Source organism: Mustela nigripes, chromosome 3 (genome assembly GCF_022355385.1).
Source record: "Mustela nigripes isolate SB6536 chromosome 3, MUSNIG.SB6536, whole genome shotgun sequence".
NCBI classification, from domain to species: domain Eukaryota; kingdom Metazoa; phylum Chordata; class Mammalia; order Carnivora; family Mustelidae; genus Mustela; species Mustela nigripes.
The window spans coordinates 61662362-61678154 of NC_081559.1; the positions used below are offsets into that span (position 1 = coordinate 61662362).

Consider the following 15793-nt stretch of genomic DNA (forward strand, 5'->3'; position numbering starts at 1 on the left):
TAACTTTGTAAACAATATTGGAATATTTAGCAGCCAAAATAAAACAGAATGTAGTGACTCTTTAATGATTTTTATCTACTCATTTATATTACTAATTAATGTATTATTTATATTAACTCATCTTATCTTCAAAACAACACCAGGACTTACGCATTACTTATGTATTTCATCACTCCTAAGCTGCACAATTGGATACTTATAATCAGTGGCATCTTTGCTTAATTGGCTGTGTTTTTTATTCAAGTGGTAAACAAACTAATGATGTATTATACAATAAATTTGATGAAATATGGCACTTTCCCCATTTTAAAGAAAAAGAAACTAAGGCATAGAGGGATTAAGTAATTTGCCCAAATTACATAGCTGGTTAGGACCAGAGCTGGGATTCAAGCCAAGATGGCCTGAGTCAAGATTCAAGTTTGTGTTCTTAACCACTATGCCTTACAATAAAAATCTTACACTGAGAACTACAAAGTTATGGATCATGGTACTTCATACATTTCTGAACTCTAAAATATTTAAATATGGACACCCTTAGATTCTACTTTCATCCATCATACCTACCATTCAGGGTATTATACTCAAGTTCTGAGGTGGCATGCAGAGAGTACAATATAATAAAATAGACTTTGGACAACATCACATGGATTTACTTGGGAAACAATCTAATTTTCATGTGCCTTCTTACCATCTACACTAGCATCATCCACCAAAATGATTTCCTTCAGCAGTATGGCAGGGGAAGAATAAAGCACACTGTGGACAGTTCTAAGCAGCGTGGACCAGGCTTCATTATGAAAAACTATTATGACACTGGTGGTAGGCAGGGGAGGACAGCGCTTAAATTTTTGTTCAATACATCTAGAAGAAGTCAAAGAAGTAGAAAAACAATTATGAATTCTATTACTTTATTTCACAGCTATGTTGTTACTAATATCATTATTTAGACTTTATCACCATAGAAACAATAGTGGACAAATTTTTTCTATGTAAGTTGATCTTAATGTTATGTAAATATAAATAGATCACAACAAATTTTTCTACACAGAGATCATATCCACTGATACAGACACCATGTCAAAATTAAAATATGCTATTGTAAGTTTTCTCAACAAGATAATTCTAAAACACAAATAATATTTTATAAAAAATTAAAATAACCTACAAGTGAGACAACCTGTAAAAATAGCAAATACTTGTAATTGCTCAAATAAAAACCAAGTTTTTCTCCTTCCTTGTAGAAATCATTCATTTTTCTCATTGCTTGCAATTTTTTAAACAGTGCAACTTTATTAAATGAATATATATCTTTGCAGGGATTCTTATTTTCCTAAGTATGTAATAATTTTCAAGTTTTTAAAATCAATTTAATCTATACTTGAACCAAAAGGGAACAAAATGGCTTACCATATAATCTATGTTCATGATTCAGCAAGACTTATTAAGTTGCTACCATATGCATGCTGTGTTAAAGATTTTGCTCCAATAATCTGATCGACCCATAGTTTACTTGACTAAGATCTAGCATCTTAAAATACTAAACTTAAGAATTTTAAATAAAAATCCCAAGTCCATGTTAAAAATCCTGTGATCCTGTTGTCTTAAGAAACATTGATAGGCACAAGGAGAGCGATCATAAATAGTTTTTGACTGATTAATGGTACTATCACCATTAGTTAAACACATTAGTTACAAATTGATCGTGAATTCATTTTTATAATAACGTCTTCCTCAAAGAAAATAATCTTCATATGAAGCCACTGGGTGTGGACGGCTCTGTATGGTCTCCAGCCTTTGAGACTGAAGCTGACCACAGTCCCTCACCTACTGAGTTGGAAGTGAGATCAAAAGATTTAACATGCAGCAGAGGGCTTCAGACCACTATAAAACCAAACAAAGTGACCCTGGGACACAAAAGATGTGTGGTCTATGGTAAAGATAAATAAAATAACTATCTTTAAGTTCACTTAAAAATCATAAATGGTTGTACAACTTTAGACAACAGAGTATAAAATCCTCCCGCACAAAGGGTACAACAAATAGAGTGTGTGAACAATCCAACAGTGCTGTTCAAGCCCAAAGATAAGGACGTAAATCATTCACTTATGGAGATAAGAGCCTAGCACACTTCAAATGCTCTGTGAGGGTCAATGGAGAAACCAGAACCCCCACTATGATACCAGAGGCCTGGGAAAGCCACCCTGAGAGAGATATCCTATAAACTCTCACGAATCACTCTCACAGCCATACCTCAATATGAATGTGTTTCAGATCCTTTTCTGAGAAGAGGTCTTTAGGGTGGAATATTTGTAGTGATAAAAAAAGGAGTTAGACTGAAGATAAAGTTATTAACAGAGTATGTCAACACTGCTGAGTAAGAAAAGGAGAGGAAGGTTATAAGTGAAAGTGATTTTGCTCTCTCATGCTTTCATGATTTCAAATAAATATGCATAGTCAGAAGCAAATAACCACATTCATCCTCACTGACAGATGAAAGCAAATGATTTATTTTAGATTGAATTTTGGATAAACTCAATCAGAAATAAAGTCCAAACACAAACTACCTATTCATAATTACTCTTGACTCACAATTACACAGAAACAAATGACTAAATATAAGCTTATATTTTTAGGACATAAAGGTTTACAAACCAATATAAAGTAAAAGTAAAAATTACTAAAAACTCCATGCTATTTTCCTTAAAACAAAACAAAACCAAAAAACCCTTATGACTTAATTGTTTTATAAGCATTTTGGGAAGGGAGTTTTGGGATTAAAAAAGAAATTCCCCTATATTTATTTGTCATGTGACTAATCAATATACTAATTGAGAATTACAAAAAGGCTTTGAAATTTAAAATATAAAACCTCACAAAAATTCACATAAAATATGATCACTTTACTCTTACAAGGCTTCCCCTCAGTTTAAGCTAGGATTTATCTGCTTAACTGATAACTATTAATATCAAGAAAAGGTGTCATGTTATACCATTAATGCAAGTGATAATAAAATTTCACAGTATGATTTCATAAACTCCAATTACTCCAAAACAATTTAAAAAAGCATGTTAAACTTATGCTTTAGACATTTTTTCACATGTCATTTAAAGTAGTGAAATCAAATAACTTGCCAAACTGACTGCATATTCCCAGTCAAACCATTCAGAAAATTTGGGATATAGATGGGTGCTTAGATTATCAGTTATAGGAACATCTGCCTTTGGGAGACCCTGGATCTATACTTCTAATGAGCATGGAAAAGAGCAGCAATTCTTCAGAAAATTTGTTCCTTACTTATATAGGTTAAATTTAAAGTAAGAAAGTGTTAAATCTTCACCAGTTCTTCACAGTTTTAGATATCCGGTTTCTACCAAAAAAAGGTTGTTTTGAGTGCTTAGTTGTTTTTCACTTAAAATGATTTCATTAATTAATATTATTGTAGCTCCTCATGCTTTATCGGAGGGGGAAAAAACTTATCTTTTTTTTTAAGATTTTATTATTTTTTATTTTTTATAAACATATATTTTTATCCCCAGGGGTACAGGTCTGTGAATCACCAGGTTTACACACTTCACAGCACTCACCAAAGCACATACCCTCCCCAATGTCCATAATCCCACCCCCTTCTCCCAAACGGAAAAAACTTATCTTGAGCTGACATTGTCACATCAAAGAACAAAAATTGTGCTTCTTAATTTGTGATGTGGATTGCTTTTCATTAAGACCTCTCCCCAAATCAAATGCAATACTGCATTTTAGCTATTAACATAAGAAACTATTCTGTGTCGTTATAAAGGCAGAATATTTTATAGATATTCATTGTTTCTTCACACATTGATTTAAAAATGATGAGCACCTTAACTTTGAATCACACAGGTAGAATAGAGAGACAGAAGTATAATCTACACAACTTCAATATCGAGGGATTCATATAGTGAGAATGAGAGGGTCTCTCACCAGGTATTCATGATCATACATCTAGAAAAATATAAGTGAAGCCATAGACTTAAGTCTATAAAAGTTCTTTTCTTCAGGTTCACTTCCAAATATAATTCTACCATAACCAGAAAGCAAATGTGTGGGCATCACTTGTAGTTTGTCTACCTTACACTTTCAACAAATCAACAGATGATTTGAAAGTGGTAGAATTTATCTTAGCCTATTTGAATTCAAATAGAGCATTTGAACACTACCTCAAAGATAAGTAAGGAGAACATAGTAGGATCTGGAGGGAAACCATAGTAAAAATACTGTGTACTTGAGATAACATGGAAGTAGTGTTGGTCTCTCTGAAGCAAAAGGAGACAACTCTATACATAAGATAATCAAGAAAACGCTAGAGTAAAAAAACATAATTGAATGTGCAATTTAACAATATTGTTCCTCAAAAGAAAGGTTACAAAATGTTAGACGGCATTGTGAAATACAATTACAATATTGAAAGTAGCCACAAAGTCTGTGACTTACTTCATATAATATTCTTATCTAATAAGAATATTATAGAATATCCAAAGTCTTGGCATTTTTTTAAACATTTCTATTTATTTCATAACAATACACAGAGGAAAAGAAACAGCTCCTCTGCCTCCCACATTTCCCGTAAAATTGCCCCCTATTCCCTACTTAATAGATTAGAAAACTAAAGCATTTAAGAATAGAGGATTTCTATGTGGCTCTACAGAAATCAGATCTAAAATTTAGTTTTCCAGTTTGTAAGGTAACAAGTTCTCACATCTACAGTGCCTCATTGAGCATAGGTATGGACAACCTCAATAATAAGAAAAAGCATAATTAGACAAATTAAACAGCAATTGCTGATATTTTGCCTCAGTGTGGCTGAAAAACAAGCACATTCCTTAGTTAATCCCTCTCCCCCTGAAACCTCAATTTTAAACAGTAAACAACAAATATTCTTCAACATACTCAGGAGGTCGAGTGTCTGGTCCAAGATCTCGGTGTAAAGAAATCCTGTCACTTGCAAAAGCATTAAAACAGTGTTTTGCTTCTCCACGTTCTTTTTCCTTCTGTTCTTCAACACTTAAATTGGTTGTCTTGAACGCTTTACCAGAAGCACCAGGTGCATTGGAATCCTGAGGTGGGCGGTCAAGAACCGGTTTCAGTTCTGCTGCTGTGTAATATCCTTGCAAACAGGGTCTCTCACCAGCATCAATGTTTTGCCTGACAGGTGCTCCTATTTGCATTTTTGGCATCGCATCTTTAATATTGTTTACAGCTTCTAACATTAAATCAAACACCTTGTTTTTGTTTATATTTCTTTCCATCCTTGATTCCTCTTTGGAATATTGAACACTTACTTCTCTTTGCATTAAAATCAAAAATATTATAAAGAAAAAAATTACTGCACCAAGCTTCCAGAATTTTTTATGATAATGTCTTTTAAGATGTAATTTTACTAGTCGTTTTATGTGAGCCATTCTGACATTAAAAGCTTGCCACTTGACAAATAACAGTTATAGTTTCTTCTGTAACTTATATTTTTTATCATAGATTTGCTGGCAAGAAGATTTCATTAAAGGGTAATACCTATAAACAGAAATGATAAATGGCATTAGCAGCTATTCATTCCTATAAGCATAGCTCAATTCATTCATTCAACCAACAGCTAAACATTATAAGCTATAAACAATGTATTCTTATGGTTAACAAAAATACAAAGATATCTTGCCCTCAAGAAAATTACATTTTTGGAAGAGTACATTGCTATAATTAGCTATAATCTACTGACTTTATAAAATATTAGGGATTTCTCTCCAGTGGGGAAAAAAATACCTTGTAAACTGTGGCTAATATCTATTATGTGATAGGCACACAATTATTTTTATAAACAAATTTAGAGTATTTTTAAAAAGATATCTTAACTCAATGACCAAGGGGCCAAAGGACTTCACTGAATTGATTATAAAGAAAGGGGGAAATCCATAAGAAAGCAAAAGTATACAGGTAGTGTTAGGCATACATCTAAAGTAGTGGCTTTGATTTTATGGAATTTGCCCGCAACTTATGAACCTCTGCTCCAAATGAATCAGTTAAGATTACAAAGCAACTTCAAAAACTCAGAAACTGGCATGTTCTCAAATTTGTTCACCTGATAATACTTGTGAATCCTGACAGAACCAAGAAAGACTAGAAAATTAAAAGCATCTATTTCATTGTTATTCCACAGCTATTTTCAACAGCTCACACAAATACAAAATCTAACAGCAAAAAGAAGATGGCACTAAGATTTACTTGAAATGACTCTAAACAGGCAACAGAGATTTGCCTTACTTTGAGTTACAAAAGCAATGTCTGGTTTAATAAAATACTGCTTGCAGTTGACCCTAAGAACAGAGCAACATGTTTATTAAACTCTAATATAGGCCACCAGAAATGAAAGAAAGAAAAAGAAAAAAAGAGAACATTGATGACAGCCTGAGTCACAGATAAAGCTGATTTTCTTTACAATGATCTTTAAAAAAAAGGTATATGGAAGGGTTTCAGTATATAATTACATACTATGCACCATGATACTCAATCAAATTTGCAGGGCAAAGGGGAAGGAAAATGACTTTTCCCCTAAATCCTAAACATATTTTAGATATTTTAAGTCAAATTTAATTTAAATAAGTGAAAACTACATTTGACACTTTATTCAGTTTCCACAGATATTGCTAAATTAAAATTAAAAAGCCAAGTTTTATGATGGATTCTCTCACCTTTAGTAAGATATTTTAAGCTAAATAAATAAAATAGGCAGAACTTAGTTCTATATTCTGCTTCTATTTGGAAAGACACATGTATGTACGTATGTATGCATGTATGTATAGAATAGACACTTTGGCTTCAAAAGATAATTATAATGTATATTGCTCATAAAAATGAGATTTTAACATTTCTGAGTTTCTGTTGCTTTAGGAGACTCATGTAAGAATTAAAATGACCTGGTAAGCTTTTTACATTACTTGAAGACATTATGTAAATAGTTTCAGAACCACACAATTGTTGCTGTGTAATTTCTTATGTAGCAAATGTTGTGCTAAACTCTGGCTACCAAATTAAAGATAATTCTTACTCTCAAGGAGCAGAGATTAGTATGAAAGGTGGCATGCCAACATGCAACCACAAAACAGTGTGACATGTGCTAAGATGGAAGACTATGAAAGCAATATGGGAGGTAAACAGAAATGTTGGGGAATTTTTGCCAAAGATAACACTGGTGAGCAGTATCATAAAAGATAAGCAATTTTCAGGCAGATGGACAAGAGAGAAGCGAGCAAGAGAGTGACTGACGCAAAGACATAAAAAGCAAGACAAGACATGGACAGTCCAAGTGGAAGACACAGAGAGAAAATAGCAGGAGGGGACACTGGGACGTCACTTGAAAACCAGCACACAAAGTGAGACGGGAATCCACCAATTTTATTCCGAGTGGAAGGAAATGGGTGATTCTAAGGAAGACTCATAACCATATTTATGTTTTAGATAAGTCGGTTTCCTCAGCACTGGTAAAGGCGATGGATACCAAAGAAATGAGGAAGGTAGAAAGGACGGAGAGGACTGGTCAGGAGCCCAGGAAGTAGAATCAAATAGAATTTGGTGAGAGAAAGTGAGGAATGGAAGGTGGATGGCTGACGTGATGACATTAACAGAGGCAGGGAATACAGGAAGCAGGGTAGGCTTGGGAGTGGGAGTTAGATAATTGGTTCTGTTTGGGAGACAAATTTGAGATGCTGATAGAGGACTTCCAAGGTGAGTCCTCATGAGCAAAAAGATATACAGGACTGAAAATCGGAGAAAAACTCTGTGCTAGAGAAGAAAATGTGGGAGTCAGTCTTGGGGTACAGAAGAGTTCACCTACAGTATATACAGTAAAGAGGCCAGCGAAATAGCTACATTTAAGGGGTAGGTGGGAAAAGGATAAACTGGAAAGAAAGAGCAAGGGGATTATAAAAACAAAATAGAGGACAGTCCAGGGAAAACAGGTTAATAGATAAAGTATCCATGTCAAGTGGATATAGACTCTACAACTTGCAGTTAACCCTTTAGAGATGTTAATTCTTTGACAGTTGGTTCATCTTTAAAAGTAAACTGCACTAGACCTAGTCCAGTGGATTTTAGTGCAACACCAGGAATGAACCTTGGCAGAGAATCCACTAGACTCGTACAGTCTTGCCTCCAAGATCTAGGGCTTAGGACCTAGGGTGCATTCAGACTAACGGGGCAACAACCTGTTCTAAGAGATTCTAGGAAGGTAAGAACAGGCAAAAGTTGAAGCTTCATAGGATAATTGTCACCTATGAATTATTACGTGATCACCTTTAACTACAGTTTGATAAATAGATATAAATCAGCCTATATTTACCCTCCTTCCTATCCCTGAGTCAACGCCCAAAATCCCCTTCTGCAGTGCTGCCAGTGATACTCGATCTCCTGAGCAACCAGATGTAAACTAGATCAGGAATTAGACAAGGAATGAGCTGTTCTTCTTAGGATGTTTCAACAACACATAAACCAGGAAAGGGTGCAGAGAAAGTATAGAGTAAGGGAAATGACAGAACTAGATACTTCTGTAACAGTGGTGGTTTTCCCAAAACATATGGCAGAAATCATATTTGTGGGTAGGGTGAGGAATGAGAAAGAAGGATGGAATTAATGAGGTAGTTGGAAGAAAGTTCTTTTTTAGGAATGAATTATAAACTAGAGAAGTTCTTCACCAATAGGGCAAATAACCCTATCATTGTGTGTGTTTGTCTATCTAAGGAAGTCACTCAATTAGTCAGTCTTAGTTTAGGATGTATCCAATGAGGGAGTCAAGAAAAGCTCATGAAGGACACAAACAGTGTCTCCCTTTTTCATGGTTGTTTCTCTGGTACTTACCAGGATGTTGGTGACACAGTGAATACCCAGTATAGGTTTAACTAGAAAAGGAAGAAGGACCAGGATTTCATATATTATTAGAAATAATAAAACAATAACTCACTTTTGTTAAATGTTGATTAGGTCCCTGATACCTTACTTAACATTACACAGGTTCTCACTTAGTCCTCCAACAATCTTGTGAAGTCATTCCCATTTTACTGACAAGCACGGAGAGTCAAGCAGATTAAGGGGCCTGGCCAATACCATTCTTTTAAGTGGAATGGTAGCATTCTCCCAGCTGTGTTCAAATTTGATCTAAATTACTAAGCTTTTAACTGAAGTTATCTGAAATAAGACCTTTAAGGGTCAAAAATTGATTCTCTACGGACTCTTAGGTGGCTCAGTCAGTGAGGGAGCTGACTTTTGATTTCAGCTCAGGTTGTGATCTTGGGGTCTTGGGATAGAGGCCTGAGTCAGGATCTGCTCGCAGTAGGAAGCATGCTTGAGGATTCTCTCTCTCCCTCTCTCTCTGCCCCAATCCTGCTCGCATGCTCTCTCTTTAAAATAAATAAATAGATCTCAAAAAATTTTTGATACTCTAAATGTAAGGACCTAAGGGAAAAACCTAAGGAAAGAACTACAAATAGCTTCATATCAGGTAAGGTTTTCTGGACAAATGAGTTAAAAAGGGGAAGAAAAAAAAACTGTTTCCAGAGCATATTTTTAGAAATAAAGATTCAGAATAAGACTGTGGATTTTAACAATGGAGGATTCACAGATTGAGACCTTTGAGTAGCAAGAGTCTACTAAAGTTGGAACAGGATGATTTCCTCTTTTCAGATTATTTCAGAAGGGAAAAATGTACTTTTATCCGTTGCTGATCACTTGAAGATTCCAACATAAATCTCCCAGGAATTTTTATATGACTTTTCTGCCCCTTGTTGCTAATATGCACTATTAGTCTTCCATTAATGAAAATTATACTCTACATCAAGCATCTCTATCAGTGGTCTTCAACTCTGGGTATACAGTACCAGAAAGCTCTTTAAAAAGAGTGTCTCAGGCTTCCCCTCTAGAGAGTTTGATTTAATTGTTCGAGGGACAGGGCATAGGGCCTGTTTTTGTTGTTATTTTAGGCTCTCTAGATAATTCTAAAGGGCAGCAGGTGCTAAGAATCACTGGTCTAGGTCAGAAGACTTTGGGCAAATCAAACTAGCACCTGAAAAGGCAAGGTCTATGTCTATCCTAAGGCAACCACACTATTAATTTCTAATATTCCAAGGACAGGTTTTTCAAAATAGATTCTTGATATAAAATGAGCAAGAGTGGGGTGCCTGGGTGGCTCAGTTGGTTAAGTGACTGCTTTCAGCTCAGGTCATGTTCCTGGAGTCCTGGGATGGAGTTCCAAATTGGGCTCCCTGTTTAGCAGGGAGTCTGCTTCTCCCTCTAACCCTCTCCCTTTTCATGCTCTCTCATTTTCTTTCTCTCTCAAGTAAATAAATAAAGTCTTTTTAAAAAAATAAAAAAATAAAATGAGCAAAAGTTATTTTGACTTACAGAGATTAGATGAAATCCAAAGCACGGATAACCCAAAGTTTCCTGAAAAGGCTTATTAGAGATTAATGCTGATATAATTGATGCACTGGGGTTTTATTGCAAATTATGGTGCTGTAAAATCATTTTAAAAATATTTTATTCCCATCAGACTCTGAACAATAAAACACAATAAACAAATGAATTAACGAAAACCAGGATACTTGATTCCCATTCCAGGGAATAACATCATATTCCTAGATCTCACTACTTAGCAAATTTGAAGACCTATGTGAAAATAGCCAGTGAAACAAAATGAATTTCTCCTAGAATCAACTTCCAATTAAACTCAGAAGTTTCAGAGATTAAAAAACAAAAATCAGCATAACAGCAATTTCAGAATATAGAAATGATTAGTAGGTGAAGTTCTTGTTCTTATTGTATGTTTTAAACCTTTAAATACACCTATCTAAAATGGTCATTTGCTAATTATAAAACATCAGATTCACAGGAGATAGGAATACCATGAAATCATTTTTTAAAACTAGAAAAAAATTAATTTAAATTCAAAGTCCTTCTAAATTCTAAAGTATAAATGTCTAAAATTAGAAAAAAAAGTAAAATTCCGAGGCCTCTGGTCTTAAAGAATATCAATCTATATCCTAATATTATATGTAGACATTATAAGAGGGCATTAATAATAAATAAAAATATCCACAAAATGATATTTTAAAAGACTAAAACAATATGCATGAATCTAACAGATTCTCTGTGGAGACTGGGTTAAAATCAATGGATTATTCTTAGGGGTAAAAATATCTTTCTCTCTGAACAGAAAGAACTGAAATATCACAAATTAAAATAACTACAAAGCTGTGGCACCAGTTCTGTAGACTATGGTTTCTCAAACTCTACTATAACAATAAATCACCTGAGGATGTTGTTTAAATACAGATTCAAATAGGAAAAGATCAAGATAAAATCCATCTTTAGTCTCTGTTGTCCCTTCCAGGTGGAAAGGACACATTGCAAAAACATTAGTTGTTAGTTTAATTTAAAAATTCCAACTGAAGCAATCTCCTAAAGCAGTGAAAACAGAACATTTCATAACTGCACATGAAAGTAACATTTAATAAAAGAAGAGGAAAGTGTTTCTTTCCATTTCTTGTTCCTATATTCCTGACAATAAACTCTTTTTTTTTTACATCCTCAGGGATTTGGGGTCTGGTTCCAGGTGACTTTAACTGGCATAAAGCCTAATTGGTATATGAAACTTGCTTGCTACCGCATGAATGAAAGCATGTTATAAAGGGTTAGGAGTAATCACAAAAGACCAAAAAATTACAAAGCTCTATACCTATAATGTAGTATAGATTATAGATTAAGAAAAGTATACCATTCCTCTCTCTGCCTGCTTCTCTGCTTACTTGTGATCTCTGTCTGTCAAATGAATAAATAAAATCTTAAAAAAAAAGTATACCATTGCAAAATTAATACATATTGGATCATTGCCACACATTATCATCTAGATTTCCTAATCAAATTAAAAAAAAAAAACAACAACAAAAAACTTGCCCTAATAATAAACCTTATGTGCTTGGGCAGAAATTGTATTAAGTGCCCTCATCTGCTGGTTAGGGAAGGGAGGAGTGGCAGGAAGTCATTCTGCTTGTATTCATTGTTAGAATCAAATTTCACGGTGACTTGTTGTTGTGGTTTGTTAGTTTTGATTATGTTTAAGTCTGTGTCCACATCCTTGTCTGCAGTTCTTCTGAGCAGGAAGTGACTTGTGGATGTATGACAGGTGACAAACACTGACGCAAAGCAAATTGCACTGAGATGGCTACATGCTGCCTCCCAGGAGGAGGAGGCAGAAATACCCCAAAGATCCCAGCTAAAGACTAGAGTTGTGCTGGCTGGCTGGAAAATGCCACCAGCAGACAGCTAACTGCATGTAATTGTCATAGAAGAGGATGGCTTTCTGAACAGTCGTCTCTGCAGGTTATGTGACAAATAGCCTACTGACATAGCCGACTGCCAATAACTTAGAGGCACAGGTTTTAATATAGAAAAGCGTGTGGTCAAACATCCAACTTCTCAGCTAAACCTGGTCAGATAAGCATCTCCATTAGCAATATTATCTTTGAAGGTGAAAGGTTATAGAAAGGCTCTTGATTTCTGGACCAGCCAATTCTACGTTTACAGCTTGGAGCAAACAAGTAATTATGGAATTATAATACTCTTTCGGGAGAGGGCAGGATGATGGTGAAGGGGAGCTCACGTACTCTCCAGCTACTGTGAATGAATCTGCAGCAGGAGGCAGATTCTGGAGGTAGCTATGAAAGCTATATACTGATAATTTATGGCATAGTAGAGAGTAATTTTGAGGAGTGATTTGAGTGGTCCTACAGATTACCCACTTACCTAGTACTTCCCCTGGACAGAAGGACTACATTTTAAAAGGTTTGTCTGTGTATTTACCTTGTAAACATAATAGATGGCCCTCAGATTAGTAAGGAGACAGAAACTACATAGTGATTTGAAAAAGGTAAGTTATCTATTATTAAGAGAGGACTGGAGTAACAGGGAATTGAGTTAGTGAGTGAAAGAGAATTTTAAATAATATAGGAGTAGACTTAAGGGGCAACCACTATCCACAAGGCTGAGATGAGGGCCCAAGAAAGAACCCTCCCCTCACCCGCACTGAGAACCAGAGATCTCTGTTGAGAGAGCACAGTGTTGGCTTCCTGATGGTGGAAAACCCACAGATGTGTCTCACTAGTGAAACTCGTCCAAAAAATCTGCCCTCTGGAGTTCCAGAAGAAGCCATTCAGAGGGAGGTATCAAACCCTGGAACTTGCTATGTGCTTAGGATAACTGTTGGCTTCTGGGTGCGGATGGCCTCTGGAGTTAAAAAGCTGTCCCCTACAGTCTAGTGCATTTTCATGTATAGCCTGGGCCAATATGGTGCCAAATTGGTCCTGGAATAAAATTTGGGAAGCAGGCTCCCTAGATACCCAGTTTTGTGGGGCCCCCAGTGTGCACATGTGTGGGGTCTAACAGAGAGTGTCGGGATCAGTGACTTAGGCTAGGGAATAGGTCCATGATGTCTATGATCCCAGGGTACAACATTACTGCCCAAGTCAAGCTCTGGAGAAAGTGGACAGGCCAGGGGTGTGCCAGCTCTAGAGAAAGATGCACCATGCAATTACTTAACACTAGAGAAAACTATGTGGAGGCTGAGAAGTAGAGAAAAAGTATGCCCAGAGAGAGCCTAACCAGGAAGCCACCCTGAAGCCAGGAAGGGAAACACCTTCTACTTTTCAGTGTCCCTCCAGTGCCCTCTATTGATAAGGCTTACCATCAATGCCAGTCAGCAAAGGAGAAATATCGACAGGGCCCTCACCCATTACTGTAGAGCAGAAGAGAATAAATTTGGAACTGAGAGACAATAAATTGATAACAGCATAATCTACCCTTTTGACTACTCAGTTTCCATATGCACACACTTTCTCACACATTCGAACTCCTGTACAATTACAAAACAGCTCTATATTCCACCAAACAAGATGCAAGGATCCTCCTTACAAGTGCAGAGGAAACCTCGAAATGAGATGCAGAGTGCCAACAGCCACTGTACCCATTACTGTGACAATATGAATTACTTTTCAAATTCGGTCACAATCCCACCAAACATTTTTACCTAAAGACTAAATTATAAACTTAATTTCTAACAACGTCAATGTAATAATTTGTTAAAAAAAAAAAAAGAAAATAAAAGAAAATGGGAAGGAGAAAAGAAAATGTTGCCTCCCAAAATAAAGGTCGATTAAGTATAGTAACAACTGAATGTCCAGAAATGTTACTGAAGAGCTCCCGAATTTCTGTGGGTCTGATTATCCTCTGGTTCTCATATACTTCACAAAGATATCTAAAGTACTTGCTACTTCCTGTTCATCAGATACAATCAATATAATATTATCAACATAGCAAATCAAAGTGATATTTTGTGGATTGTTGGGATAATTGAGATTTCTAGGACAGGAGAACTGACCTGGCCTTGGCTGTGCTAGATAAAAGGCAATTGCCTTTGGTGGCCCTTGTAAATTGATACGGAGAAAAATCAATTAACCAAGTCAATAGCTACATACCAAGTGCCAGAGGCTGGGTTGATTATATCAAATAAAGATAATACATCTGGGACAGCAGGCACACTTGGAATCATTCAATGATTAAGTTTACAATAGTCCATTCATTCTCTAAGATTCATCCAACTTCTGCACAGGCCAAATAAGGGAGTTAAATGAGATATGATAGATATCTCAAGTCTCATTTCGAAGCTTTGATGGTGGCCCTGATCTCAACAATTCCCTTGGGGAAACAGTATTATTTCTGATTTACTATCTTAGAAGGAGGAAAAGTTCTAAGGTCTTCCACTTAGCTCTCCTATCACAATGGTCCTCAATCTATGACTTAGAGAACGATATAGGGATTCTCTGCCAGTCATCCAGAATGTCTACCCCAATTATACATTAAGGAAACGGGGAAATAGGCACAGGGTAGATCTCTGACAGCTAAGCCCCCTATGAGTCAGACTTGAGTGAAGACTCCATCTATTACCTAATTACTGTAATTCCCCATTATGATGAGAGGGCCACAAATGGTATTTTGGCTCCCTAGGAATTGGTATGAAAGGTCTGAGTATTTTCTTCTCCCCAAAGCATGGCTACAGGTCCATCTGGAGAAGGCTTTTGAGGAAGATCTGTGTTGTATGCTTGAAGCAGTTGTGGAGACTTCCTCAAGACTAGGCCTCAAATTCAACTGAAGGGCTCTGAGCCCGAGAACCGATTTACATTTGGTGATGACACTTATCGGGTGAGAGGTAATGATGCTCAACTGTGGCAACTAAGGTCAATGTTTCTGCCACCACGTCTAGAGTTTTTTCTGCTTTATACACAAGGTGATACTGTGGTACTGTATTTATTTCATTCATCCCATTTGCAAAAAAACAAATGCCTTCTGATTACATCTCTGTCCCTGATTTCCATTATTGTATATACCCCTACTTTGTCTTTGGTGATTAAATAAATGATACTTGTCTTCTGCTACTATGGTATCCCACCATCTCCACTGAAACCAGGGAGCCAATCTTAATGGCCTACAAAGGAGAACAACCACAGATTTTTTTTTTCCACTAATGCAGGCACTTTCCTCACTTATGTTTTTCTCCTATGTTAGCAAAGGGAGAGTGTACTGAGCCTTGTCATGGAACCCAGAGGATGGGGATGCAGGTTCCACACAATAAGTTCATTGAACATTCATTTTTTGAAGGAGTCCCAAAACTCACAAGTAGTAGACAATTTCTATCTACTCATTCTCCCTTTCGAGGCCTCGGAATTC

The 15793-nt window shown here is 36.0% G+C and overlaps 1 protein-coding gene across 4 annotated transcripts in view; it reads right to left on the minus strand.

The window, feature by feature from the left end:
* GALNT3 (polypeptide N-acetylgalactosaminyltransferase 3) overlaps nt 1-15793 on the minus strand; it is a 45949-nt gene that overhangs the window by 18117 nt on the left and 12039 nt on the right. For 2 of the 4 annotated variants that reach the window (XM_059394106.1, XM_059394104.1), the window contains exons 2-3: nt 4925-5545; nt 689-861 (exon numbers count right to left, since the gene is read on the minus strand). In XM_059394106.1, the coding sequence (XP_059250089.1) occupies nt 689-861; nt 4925-5436 (685 nt within the window). In that variant the 5' untranslated portion in view covers nt 5437-5545. Of the gene's footprint in view, nt 1-688; nt 862-4924; nt 5546-8878; nt 8920-10417; nt 10529-15793 lie in introns of all 4 variants that reach the window. The other 2 variants (XM_059394105.1, XM_059394103.1) reach the window with 2 other exon arrangements.